This window comes from Nerophis ophidion, linkage group LG06 (genome assembly GCF_033978795.1).
Source record: "Nerophis ophidion isolate RoL-2023_Sa linkage group LG06, RoL_Noph_v1.0, whole genome shotgun sequence".
In the NCBI taxonomy this organism is placed as follows: Eukaryota; Metazoa; Chordata; class Actinopteri; order Syngnathiformes; family Syngnathidae; genus Nerophis; species Nerophis ophidion.
The window spans coordinates 50,302,877-50,316,694 of NC_084616.1; the positions used below are offsets into that span (position 1 = coordinate 50,302,877).

General features: G+C 40.6%; 3 protein-coding genes across 3 annotated transcripts in view; 1 reads left to right on the forward strand and 2 right to left on the reverse strand.

Moving 5' to 3' along the window:
• Positions 1–2,472, forward strand: part of pkig (protein kinase (cAMP-dependent, catalytic) inhibitor gamma) — a 50,175-nt gene extending 47,703 nt beyond the window's left edge. Inside the window, exon 3 of the mRNA XM_061904141.1 lies at positions 1,398–2,472. Within this exon, the coding sequence (XP_061760125.1) occupies positions 1,398–1,477 (80 nt within the window). The 3' untranslated portion in view covers positions 1,478–2,472. The remainder of the gene's footprint in view (positions 1–1,397) is intronic.
• The window catches only part of ada (adenosine deaminase), a 28,776-nt gene continuing 17,305 nt past the window's right edge, over positions 2,348–13,818 (reverse strand). The window contains exons 6-11 of the mRNA XM_061904138.1: positions 13,585–13,709; positions 11,462–11,533; positions 9,501–9,602; positions 9,314–9,381; positions 5,889–6,018; positions 2,348–3,155 (exon numbers count right to left, since the gene is read on the reverse strand). Of these exons, the coding sequence (XP_061760122.1) occupies positions 3,051–3,155; positions 5,889–6,018; positions 9,314–9,381; positions 9,501–9,602; positions 11,462–11,533; positions 13,585–13,709 (602 nt within the window). The 3' untranslated portion in view covers positions 2,348–3,050. The remainder of the gene's footprint in view (positions 3,156–5,888; positions 6,019–9,313; positions 9,382–9,500; positions 9,603–11,461; positions 11,534–13,584; positions 13,710–13,818) is intronic.
• Positions 6,046–8,307, reverse strand: LOC133554886 (actin-related protein 2/3 complex subunit 4-like). The gene has a single exon (XM_061904139.1). It carries the CDS (start codon positions 8,275–8,277, stop codon positions 7,915–7,917), a length of 363 nt encoding a protein of 120 aa, XP_061760123.1. The 5' UTR covers positions 8,278–8,307; the 3' UTR covers positions 6,046–7,914.

Consider the following 13,818-nt stretch of genomic DNA (forward strand, 5'->3'; position numbering starts at 1 on the left):
AACAGGACCCAGCAAACCGGAAACGAGGAACTAGGAGACTGCAAGCTGCAAACCGGAAACGAGGAACTAGGAGACTGCAAGCTGCAAATGGGAACATCCATCCATCCATCCATCCATCCATCCATCAATCATCTTCCGCTTATCCGAGGTCGGGTCGCGGGGGCAGCAGCCTAAGCAGGGAAGCCCATGTTTCCCTCTCCCCAGCCACTTCGTCTAGCTCTTCCCAGGGGATCCCGAGGCGTTCCCAGGCCAGCCGGGAGACATAGTCTTCCCAACGTGTCCTGGGTCTTCCCCGTGGCCTCCTACGGGTTGGACGTGCCCTAAACACCTCCCTAGGGAGGCGTTCGGGTGGCATCCTGACCAGATGCCCGAGCCACCTCATCTGGCTCCTCTCGATGTGGAGGAGCAGCGGCTTTACTTTGAGTTCCTCCCGGATGGCAGAGCTTCTCACCCTATCTCTAAGGGAGAGCCCCGCCACCCGGCGGAGGAAACTCATTTCGGCCGCTTGTACCCGTGATCTTATCCTTTCGGTCATGACCCAAAGCTCATGACCATAGGTGAGGATGGAAACGTAGATCGACCGGTAAATTGAGAGCTTTGCCTTCCGGCTCAGCTCCTTCTTCACCACAACGGATCGATACAACGTCCGCATTACTGAAGACGCCACACCGATCCGCCTGTAGATCTCACGATCCACTCTTCCCCCACTCGTGAACAAGACTCCTAGGTACTTGAACTCCTCCACTTGGGGCAGGGTCAGGAACAGCTCACAGCAAACAATACTCCAGCACTAACTGGACGGCGAGGCAGGTATAAATAATAGCCTGATTGGCAATTGCCACCAGGTGTGCCAGACTGCCAATCAGGTGCAGGTGAGAGAAACAAGCGCTCAGGTAACGTGCAGGAAAAGAAACTAAAATAAGAGCGCTGACAAGAAATAAAACACAAACTCAAGAGGAAAAACCAAAACATAACCAAACTGTCAGTGACAAGCCTGACTACAATATGCTACTTAAATGTGTTTTCATGTTAAAAAAAACTCTCTTTAAGTCTTGGCGGCATTTATTTTGCTGTGGGAGCTTTTATTTTGCTGTGGCAGGATGCCACGATCAGTATCATGCAGGGGAAACCCTAGATATTTAAGTTCCCTTGACATAAGAACCAGTTTGATTGATTGCACTCCAATTGTTGGTCTGACAAAGTCTTTCATTTGGATTTCAAATTGTCATATTGTCACCAGAGGAAGTATTTCCTTCCACAATGTCTCTTTGTTCCTCGTAACCCTGTGAGCATATTTATTTCCTGCAGCACTGAATGATTTATCATTGTACAGCTTGTGTATATATTGTGTTAGACTGAACCCTGCTCAATTATTTGCCTGTGTTTCCTTCCATAAGGAGAGCCTGGGGCCTCTCCAGCCCCTGAGGCTGAGGGCTCCACCAGTGAAGATGCCCAAGGAGGCGAAGGTCCGTCCTAAAATGTGCCACACACTGAAGGTGGGCCAGAGGCAAAGAGACAGCAGTAGAGAGTGGAGGGAGATGGAGGCAGCATCTCTCACTGATGGCTTGTTAGAAGCCTGCCGGCACCAGATGGATGGGATGGTATGATTACAACCAGTAAGAAGTAGAACTGCTTCTCTTCTGCTTTGGACTCTGTTAGTCCCTTTATATTCCTGATATGACAAGAAAGCAAAGAGACTTTAGATTTATGTGAAAACTGAGCTCACACCATTTTGATTGGTCCAAACATTCTCCCAGCCCAATGTGGAGCTCTATCATGGAGGGTGACCTCATTACCATCCGTCATTTTTTTTTCTCTCTATGTGTTTGTGACCCTCACGACCTGTTACATTATCGAGTGTCGCCAGTTTTTAGTATGAAACCTCGTCGCCATTATACCATCATGTATGGACTTGGTACTTATTGCTAAATGTTCAGTGATAACTTTGTGATAGCGACTTTTCTTTATGTAATAAAATACTTATGACTCTATGGTAATGTTGGTGTTTTATGGATCCACATGAGTCAGTAAGTTTGTGCTGAATATGGCATATGGAACAGCCCAGACAAGATTGAACACCTCTTTAGTGCAGTTCTCCACAGACATAAATATTATTGAATGCAGCTTTTGTGTACATAAGGCGGCAACATTTTCACTCAGCATTGCCTCCTTTGTTCCCATGTTTCCACCATACATAAACAAAAGATGACACTGCAGTTTCTCTGCAAAGCTGTGTAGGGTTTTCCCTTTTCACCCATTTCCCCTTGCAAAGCTCTGTTCTGCCTGACTAAATATTTCACAATGAAGACAAATTGAGGACGCATAAAGAAATACAGTACACTGCAGGCAAGTTTCTTAACAGTTTTATTTTAGTCAAAGGTGTGTTGTCTTAAATGTGGCAGTAATAAATGGAAGTGCTTTTTATTATTGAAACTACTGAACAAATGTTTTCAAATAAATACATACACCACATGTGATTGAAAGTTGATTCTGAACAAAACTAAACTGTTTGCGTGGCACTATGACGGTAGTACGCTACCTAATAGTCAAATGTAAGACTTTGGTTTTTGAATTGTTTTACCTGATAAATCCTGCATCCATGTTGGTCTGACATTGGATGTTTTTAACTACTTTTTTCACAGTGATGTCTCCTTTTTTAATAAACTTTAGCTTGCATTTCCTCTTCACCACAATCTTCCCATAGTCACAGAATAAAAAAAAACATGTATCCTTTTGGAATGGCAGAGTGTTTCTGTACAATGTTCTGTACTCCTGACATGTCCACTGATGTAAACACAAAAAATACTAGTTGTAAATATTGCATAACAACACTGTTTATAAATCGTCACCCTCTCAAACGGCAGCACCAGCAGACAGCTGCTCTTGAAACTGAGATATAAGAGCATTAACACCTGGAAATAACATGAGGTGATGGCAGTGATTTGAAATGCTTATTTCATATAGTGTCCAGAAGCAGGCAGAAGAGGACCAAAACATTATATTGCGTAGGCTGTGGAGGTAAAGTACACAGAGCAGCATAGCGTGAGGGTTCAAAAGGCAGTGCTCTGTATCATACCATAGGCCTGGTACAGTTTGACCAGCAGCTCCTTCTTTTCCACTTCAGGTAAGAAACAAGACTCCGCTGAACAAATGTTCTACAGAACAAGCCCACAAAGCACATTTTTACTGCACACATATGAGTTTAGGTTGTACAATTAATTTCACAAATGTATTTGACTAATTGTACACCCACACACACAATCGATTTACTAAAATAGATAGTTTACATGGTATTCCACCTACGTGACGCTAGGTGGCGCTGGAATACCGTGTGAATCTGGGAGAAGTTGTGAAGTGCTAGTTCTAGCCAGTGTTGGTAGCACACCTTTTAGCTTTGTGTGACGTGTCAAAATACATCATGTTTTTTTATTTTATTTTTTATTAGAAATCACGCTGCTCTGGGTAAAGCAGACAGATGGTGAAATCTGTAGTTCGTTGAAGATACTGGTGAGAAAAAATGTATAATTACTAGGGCTGTGAATCTTTGGGTGTCCCACAATTCGATTCAATATCGATTCTTGGGGTCATGATTCGATTCTCGATTCAAAAACGATATTTTTCCGATTCAAAACGATTCTGTATTCATTCAATACATAGGATTTCAGCAGGATCTACCCCAGTCTGCTGACATGCATGCAGAGTAGTAGATTTTTAAAAAAAAAAAAAAGCTTTTCTAATTGTAAAGGACAATGTTTTATCAACTGATTGCAATAATGTAAATTTGTTTTAACTATTAAGCGAACCAAAAATATGACTTATTTTATCTTTGTGAAAACATTGGACACAGTGTGTTGTCAAGCTTATGAGATGTGATGTAAGTGTAAGCCACTGTGACACTATTGTTCTTTTTTATTATTTTTATAAATGTCAAATGATAATGACAATGAGGGATTTTAAATCACTGCTATGCTGAAAATATAACTAATATCGATACTATTGTTGATAATATTCATTTTTGTTTCATTACTTTTGGTTTGTTCTGTGTCGTGTTTGTGTCTCCTCAATTGCTCTGTTTATTGCAGTTCTGAGTGTTGCTGGGTCAGGTTTGATTTTGGAATTGGATTGCATTGTTATGGCATTGTTGTGTAGTGGTTTGTTGGATTTATTTAAAAAAAAAAGTCTTTTAAAAATTAAAAATCGATTTTAAAAAAAATGAGAATTGATTCTGAATCGCACAACGTAAACGATTCGATTTGTATTCGAATCGATTTTTTCCCACACCCCTAATAATTACTGTGACTCAGTGGCGGGCCGTGCGTTTCCCACCTAGGCCTTCAGTGATCTTTGACTTAAATGATTACCTCTCAAAAAACATAATTGATGTCACCACATTATCATTGCTTGAGAAATACTATACAGGAAGACATTCACGCCCTACTACACATTAGCAATTAAAACATATACCGTAAATTTCTCTGCTTGGCTTATGGAACTTCTGGTCAATAAAGTTTGATTCGAAGTACACACTTCTCAAAGATATATTAACTGCCCTGACCACATGATGGTGAAAAATACACATGTAACAATGTTAATAAATGACAAGCATGACACAGGAGTTTACAACTTTTAGTTGTAAGAAAACAGCTACTGTCAACAACTTGTGTTCTGATCGCAACTCTCTCTCAACTCTGTGTTCTCAAATTCATCCGCTAACGGTCCCATTGAGTATCCAATCACAGGACGCGTAAATGTCACTTTCAACCTGAGGCCATCTAGAAGGCCTAACTGACAACTCGTGATCTGACTGGCTATCGCAACTGTCTATCAACTGTATGTCCCCGATCGCCTAGAGTGCACGGACGCCCGCATTGTTGATTCTGAAGGCAGATTTGGTACAGCATGGCAACATAAACTAGCTGAATTCTGATTGGATACAAATTTAAACTAATAACAACATCACAGGAACATGCATAATATGACATGAAAAGATTATGAATAATTTTAGATATTTAGAGTAAGTCAATTAAAAAATAATTGTATCTTTAATTATGGTCATGATTTCTGGTTATGTTAGGGGGAGAAGGCCTTGCTGGCCATGACGGCACACCACTGCTGTGACTAATATTTTTATGAACAGCCATATTAAAACAAGCTTGCTTGTTATGTCTTGTATTTGTTATGTTAATAAACATAAATCCCAAGGAGGGAAATTCTATTGATGATTAAAGATATGCAAAGGTGACATGCTCAGTGGCCTTGTGGTTATAGTGTCCGCCTTGAGATCGGTAGGTCGTGAGTTCAAACCCGGGCCGAGTCATACCAAAGACTATAAAAATGGGACCCATTACCTCCCTGCTTGGCACTCAGCATCAAGGGTTGGAAATGGGTGTTAAATCCCCAAGAATGATTCCCGCGTGCAACCACTGCTGCTGCTCACTGCTCCCCTCACCTCCCAGGATGGTGAACAAGGAGATGGGTCAAACGCAGAGGAAAAATTTCACCACACCTTGTGTGTGTGTGTGTGACAATCATCAGTACTTTAACTTTTACTTTAACAAGAACACATTCAACTGTAGTAAAATGGGTAAAGTGCCTTGTTCATTGGCTGCTTAACAAGTCTAGCCAACAATTTTCCAACGGCATCACAAAATCCGTTCATTCCTTTACATATTCATGTTTTTGTTGTGATCTATCGGCGCAATAAATGAGAACTTTGCCCCAAGCATCTGGGCAGCTGATTGTTAAAGAGAAGTCAAAAACAGCCGCAACTGCTTTGACTTCAGGTGTTGTCCATCGATTACTTCCACACAGGAACATAGACACATGTGGCGCTTGGATGGTGTAAAAAAATTTCCTGTGAATGAAAACAGCTTTAAATTTGACCTCACCAGTCTTTTAAATTCCTCCTGGGTGAAGCCCATATACTCCTGAGCGGTATTGTAGTCAAGGTTCAGGGTAGAGTTGAAGATCAACGGGTCGTCAGTGTTTAGGGAGTAGTTGGCTTTGTCCTTTCTGAAACTGCATCAACAAATGTGTGTATAGATTGTATATGGTTTCTTCTGAGTTGGGCATGTTACTTCAAAAATATGAAATATTTTACATTATCTGTTATTGTAAAGTGGAAGTACCGAAGTTTCCAGACTGTAAGCTTCACGGATATATAAGTGGCAACCAGCAATCTTCGGAAAAAAATAGATTTTCATACATTAGCTGCACCGGACTATAACCCACAGATATACACCGGTATTTTGTGAAATTAGATATTTACGTACCTTAATTTTTTTATTTATTTTTAGAAACACTTGGAATTTTATTAACTTTACACATTCATTTTGGGGACTAATTTCTTTCCACATGTGTGAATTTGAAGACAAAATTGACACTGATGGCAGACAGACTGACATACAATATTAACATCTATTTAATTGCATTTGAACACACTCCTAGTCTCTGTATTCGTGGATACCAGCATGTTTAAAAGGTTTTAAAGGGGAACATTATCACAATTTCAAAAGGGTTAAAAACAATAAAAATCAGTTCCCAGTGGCTTGTTTTATTTTTTGAAGTTTTTTTTCTAAATTTTACACCTCCCGGAATATCCCTAAAAAAAGCTTTAAAGTTCTTGATTTTCGCTATTTGCTATACGACTGTCCATTTCCCTGTGATGTCATACAGGGCTGCCAATACAAACAACATGGTGGTTACCAAAGCAAGATATAGCGACTTTAGCTCGGATTCAGACTCGGATTTCAGCGGTTTAAGCGATTCAACAGATTACGCATGTATTGAAACAGATGGTCGGAGTATGGAGGCAGATAGGGAAAACGAAATTGAAGCTATTGAGCGAATAGCTATTGACGCTATTCGGCCATAGCATGGGTGTACCTAATGAAGTGGCCCATAGCATGGCTGCCTTATTAGCATTGCCGGTAAAATGTGCGGACCAAACGATCAGGACTTTCGCATCTTGTGACACTGGAGCAACTTAAATCCGTCGATTGGTAAGTGTTTGTTTTGCATTAAATGTGGGTATCTAGTTTCAAATGTACATACAGCTAGCGTAAATAGCATGTTAGCATCGATTAGTGTAGCATGTTAGCATCGATTAGCTGGCAGTCATGCCCCGACCAAATATGTCTGATTAGCACATAAGTCAACAACATCAACAAAATTCACCTTTGTGATTTCGTTGACTTAATCGTTGACAATGCATCTGCAGGTTATCCATAAATCTCTGTGCCATGTCTGCCTTAGCATCGCTGGTAAAATGTGCAGACACTCTGGCAAATTCAATGGGGGTCTGGCGGCAGATTTCTTGCCAGTGGTGCAACTTGAATCCCTCCATGTTAGTGTTGTTACACCCTCCGACAACACACAGACAAAGCATGATGTCTCCAAGGTTTCAAAAAATAGTCGAAAAAACGGAAAATAACAGAGCTGAGACCCGCTGTTTGTAATGTTTTGAAAATGAAAATGGCGGGTGTATTACCTCGGTGACGTCACGTTCTGACGTCATCGCTAAAAGACCGATAAACAGAAAGGCGTTTAATTTGCGAAAATTCACCCATTTCCAGTTCGGAAATCGGTTAAAAAAAATACATGGTCTTTTTTCTGCAACATCAAGGTATATATTGAAGCTTGCATAGGTTTGGTGATAATGTTCCCCTTTAAGGACACGCCTTGGTTTGTTGGGGCATTTGTTCAAAGTGGCAGACAATTGAAAGGGCTAAGGAAAGTGACTTTTTATTTACAGTCACTGATATGCAGGACTACAGAGATAAACATAGGCGGGTTTCACCACTGAGTAGGTCATGTTCCGTTGTTGTTCCCTCACTGATTGGCTGTGTGCACCCAAAGTTCCTCAATCCTGATTGGCCGTTACAGACTTTGCGTGCTTGCGTGTGGAGGCGGTCGTCAGAAATTCTTGAGGAACTCCTCGGCGTCAATACGAGCTCTGGCATTAACGGACAACTTCATCTTGCTAATTTCCTTGTCGATCTCCTCCATGAAATGGATGACAAAGTCCACCAGCTTGTGTTTGTACATCTGCTCCGTGTGGAAGTGGGTGATCAAGAAGCTGATATCATAACCCTCTACTGGTTTCCTCCTCAGAATAAAGAAGTTCTCCGCCCGTACCTTAATTGTTTCAAAACGGCTAATACCCGCGACCCCGAAAGGGAATAAGCGGTAGAAAATGGATGGATGGATAATCAAACATAACAGAAAAGTCATTGGGGACAGCGTGGCAAGGTGGGAGAGTGGCTGCGCCAGCAACATAAAAGATTCCTGGTTCAATCCCCACCTTCTACCAACCTAGTCACGTCCGTTGTGTCCTTGAGCAAGACACTTCACCCTTGCTCCTGATGGGTTGTGGTTAGGGCCTTGCATGGCAGCTCCCGCCATCAGTGTTTGAATCGGTGAATGTGGAAATAGGGTCAAAGCGCTTTGAGTATCAAGAAGTTAGAAAAGTGCTATACAAGTATAACCCATTTATCATTGATGTACAATTGTGTCAATTTTTAATAAGGTACAATAGGTTGATTGGAAACACTAAATTGGCCCTAGTGTGTGAATATGAGTGTGAATGTAGGTGGCGACTTGTCCAGGGTGTACCCCTCCTTTCACTCGATCGCAGCTGAAATAAGCTCCAGCGACCCCGAAGGGAATAAGCCGTAGAAATGGATGGATGGATGTTTATGAGGATTCTTCTTCCTTGTACTTTATAAACACTTTGCGCTTCAACAGTTTCTTAAAGTGGATCATTTCAGTACATCGTTTGATATATTTGCTTAATCCATTCCAGAATTTAGCCGTTGCCAAAGAAAAATCCATAGACTAGTCGCACCTTTTGTACAAGCCACAAAAAAAAGTAGCAGTTTATGGTCAAAAAAGTATGGTATTACCTATATTACAATTATTTAATTGTAATGTAAATGTAAAAATACACTAATTGTGTGTTCCTTTGACTTACTTTCACACATTCTAGAGAAGGGCTTGAATACACCGATGGACAATAAGTATGTCTCTCTATTTAACATCGGGCCATGTATTTGGCAAATGTTCCATGCTTGACATGCGCGCACACACACACTGAGTAATACAACAAATCAGTGGTATTGAAGTGCAAAGCCACCCAAGTCTGACAGTATAGGAAGGCGTGGTTGAAACAGAAACCTAACCCACACGGAAGAATGAAATACATGCAGACTGACTTGATGGAATTGAAAAATTACACTTTTCATAGGTGTAACACAAAAGACATGACAAAAATGGATTATACACTGACTTTCGTGCTAATTTGGGAAAAGCTTACGTGATGACAGGGTGCTTGGTGCAGTCTGGGTTGCAGGCACCTGTTAACCTGCTGGAGATGGGGCACACCTGGAAGTAAAGAAGCAGAAGCAAAGGTGGGACAGTCCTCTTATTCTCCGCTGGGGGGCAGTGTATGGCAACATGGTAGGGGGAATTTTCTTCCATGATACATTAGGATGTCTCCTCACCTCAAAGTGCATGTTTTGAGCCAATAGTTGTTTGTAAAGCGCTGTGTCCTCGAGGGCTCTGTAACCGTGTCCTACTCGTTCAGCCTTCAGCACCTCTACAGCCTGAAATATCAGACAGGGGCCATAAAGTTGTGTACATAGCATATAATCCCCCCCAATTTTTTGTATATATTGTTTTTCAAATCCCCTGACATGTATACTGTGTACTGTATATGTACATCATTTATCCTTTTGTTAACATATTTTTTTATATACATGTTACAGGTTGTATATATTTTATTATTGAATGTATCAAATGTGATGAATGTTTAATGGACCACAATGGAAACAAGCCTTTTGGCTTGTTGTGCAGTCCATTTGCCTTTTAAAGCATCACATGGATTCAATTCTTTAAGACATCAATAAACTTCTCAATCAATCAATCAAAAGTAGAAGTGACTAAATCCTGTCATTAGATATATTTCAGACAAACCTGGCAATGTGAAGTGTGTTCCCTGGACACTTTCAACAACACTATACAGTACACACAGTATTATATCCAACTAAACAGTTCTACATTGTACAGTGCTGCGTGTTTTAACAAAAAGGCCTAACACTTTTCAATCAATCAATGTTTATTTATATAGCCCTAAATCACAAATGTCTCAAAAAGACTGTACAAACCACTACGACTACCACATCCTCGGAAGAACCCACATAAGGGCAAGGAAAACTCACACCCAGTGGGACGCCAGTGACAATGATGACTATGAAAACCTTGGAGAGGACCTCATATGTGGGCAACCCCCCTCCCCATAGGGCAGGGGTGTCAAACTCAAATACAGAGTGGGACAAAATTTTCAACGGAACAAAGCCGCGGGCCAAGGTTGAACAAATTAACCTTTTAATAGGGACCCAAACAAGTTTTGCATTAAATATTGAACAAGCAAGGCTTATATAACCTTAGTGACATGCAAAATCCAGTTTCAAACAATAATAGTAATAATTAAAAAAATATCAATGGCATATCAAATAAAATTTAAATAAAAATGTTATGCCCTTTTTTCTATTTGCAATCTTCTGAGGTAAATATAAAAAAATTTCCACAGGCTAATAATAAATTTGAAAATAAAATAATAATGAATAAACCAAACATTCAAGCCTTGAAGTAGCAAGACAAAATGCATGAATAAAACGTTAATTATTGGTCAGTTTGCTGGAAGTTTCCCGGAAGAGTTAGTGCTGCAAAGGGTTCTGGGTATTTGTTCTGTTGTGTTACGGTGCGGATGTTCACCCAAAATGTGTTTGTCATTCTTGTTTGGTGTGGGTTCACAGTGTGGCACATATTTGTAACAGTGCTAAAGTTGTTTATACGGCCACCCTCAGTGTGACCTGTATGGATGTTGACCAAGTATGCCTTGCATTCACTTGTGCGTGTGTGTGTGTAAAAGCTACAAATATTATGTGACACGCTGTTAGTATGGAGGAAAAGCGGATGTGACGACAGGTTGTAGAGAACGCTAAAGGCAGTGCCTTAAATGCACGCCCCCAATATAGTTGTCCAGGTGGAAATCGGTAGAAATACGGGAGAATGGTTGCCCCGGGAGATTTTCGGGAGGGGCACTGAACTTCTGGAGTCTACCGAGAAAATTAGGAGGATTGGCAAGTATGAGTATTAGCGGTGAATGCGGTGTTATACAGCGGCACCGACGCTGTATAACACCGGCGGGCCAGCTCTAATGCTAAATTGATATTGCCTCAAGGGGCAAATTAAATTACACGGCGGGCCAGATTTGGCCCGCGGGCCAGAGTTTGACACCCATGCCCTAGGGGAACGAAAGCAATGGATGTCGAGCGGGTCTAATATGATACTGTGAAAGTTCAATCCATAGTGGCTCCAACACAGCCGCGAGTGTTCAGTCAACTGCATCTTCATCAATGTCTTCCACCTGTGTTAGGAATGTCTCATGTTATTGTCCTACCTCCTTCACCACAGAGGCCGGTCCCACCTCTCCTGCATGGACTGTTCTGTGGATCCCACAACGCACCGCTTCCTTTCAACAAATACCAGCAGAGAAAATGTCAGTAAAATCTACCCGAGGGTACATCACACTTCTGCAAAACAACGGTCAGTTGGCACAGCAGCCTAAGTTTAGTTTGCTTTGTAAGATGCATTGCTTTGCATATTTGACAAGAGGACCTGAAACCAAAGTCATCGTTTGAGTTCCTTTTTAAACACTCTAGGTTTAGGTCTATCCTGAGGCCAGCTGCTCACTGTGGGAGAACAGTTTCAATATTATGCTGGCTTCACAACCACCCTAATAAATAGATATAGAACTATATTGACCCTTTTTATCAAGTAGATCCGATTCCTGGTTCAACTAGTTACTGGTATTTCTGAATAATTGTTTTAGGAGTCAAGAAACCAGTCAAGATTGTTTATGGTAAGAGAATTATGACTTACTTAAACATTTTCAGAGCAATGACCACCAATTACAGCCACATTGAGCAACATTAACATAATGTACATTCTATGTACTCCTTTCAAAAGATCAAAGAGTCACACCAAAGACCAACACCTCTTCACAGATCACATAATATACCATCTTAAACATGGCAGTAGGGGGAAAACTTACATTTTGAATAAACATTTTGAATGATAAATGCTCTCTCTTGCAATTATTCGTCAACTCTGATTATAATAATAATAATAATAATGGATTAGATTTATATCGCGCTTTTCTATTGTTAGATACTCAAAGCGCTCACAGAGAAGTGGGAACCCATCATTCATTCACACCTGGTGGTGGTAAGCTACATCTGTAGCCACAGCTGCCCTGGGGTAGACTGATGGCATGGCTGCCAGTTTGTGCCTACGGCCCCTCCGACCACCACCTATCATTCATTCACCAGTGTGAGCGGCACCGGGGTCAAAGGGTGAAGTGTCCTGCCCAAGGACACAAGGGCAGCGACTTGGATGTCAATAGGTGGGAAGCGAACCTGCAACCCTCAGGTTTCTGGCACGGCCGCTCTATCCACTACGCCATGCCGCCCCAAATTATGATTACTTAGATTTATGCCTTAAAGTGAATGTGCGCAATAACGTACACTTTTATGACTATGTTTATTTATTTACAGACCAGTTATATGCCTATTCTGAATTGTGATTAGTTTTATTACATGTCCTTATCATGGTGAGATAAGGTTACAAGAACAAACCACTATTGCAACCTTATGAATGAGAGCAGTGGTTCTCAAATGGGGGTACGCGTACCCCTGGGGATACTTGAAGGTTAGCCAAGGGGTACGTGAGATTTTTTAAGAATAAAAACTATTCAAAAATCCTTTATAAATATATTTATTGAATAATACTTCAACAAAATATGAATGTAAGTTCATAAACTGAGAAAAGAAATGCAACAATGCAATAATCAGTGTTGACAGCTAGATTTTTTGTGGACATATTCCATAAATATTGATGTTAAAGATTTATTTTTTTGTGAAGAAATGTTTAGAATTAAGTTCATGTATACAGATGGATCTCTATTACAATCCCCAAAGAGGGCACTTTAAGTTGATGATTACTTCTATGTGTAGAAATCTTTATTTACAATCTAATTACTTGTTTATTTTTCAACAAGTTTTTAGTTATTTTTATATCTTTTTTTCCAAATAGTTCAAGAAAGACCACTACAAATGAGCAATATTATGCACTGTTATACAATTTAATAAATCAGAAACTGATGACATAGTGCTGTATTTTACTTCTTTATCTCTTTTTTTCCAAGCAAAAATGCTTTGCTCTGATTAGGGTGTACATGAATTAAAAAAATCTTCACAGGGGGTACATCACTGAAAAAAGGTTGAGAACCACTGAATTAGAGGTTCTCCCCTCTGTATTTGATCTATTTGTGGAAACGTAAAATGTCTCCTAGAGGAACAAGGCCAGATGTTTTGACAGTTGGGAGTGAAAACATTGAAACTCAAGCGGAGTGCTAGGGAAAAGGTTTTTATAGCTACAAATAGGTGACATTCACCAGGATTTACATACATAATTGGGGTTACTGATGCTCTGTTTTCTGTATTTCTTGAGGCAGATGCTCACCTCATAGGCTTGGCGGTGTCCTGGATAGGCCTCACAGTTGAGTGACTCGTCACCCGCCAGGTCGATGGCTACCACTCCATCGTTGCGAAACTTCTTACACAGCTCCACAACGTCCATGGACCAGTCTGCACACATACAAAACACATACAGGTAAGTAAATCAAGATATATTATCACTTGATATGAACAGCCAAAATGTGTAAGTGTGAACTTTGAGACATTCTACTGTTTTAGG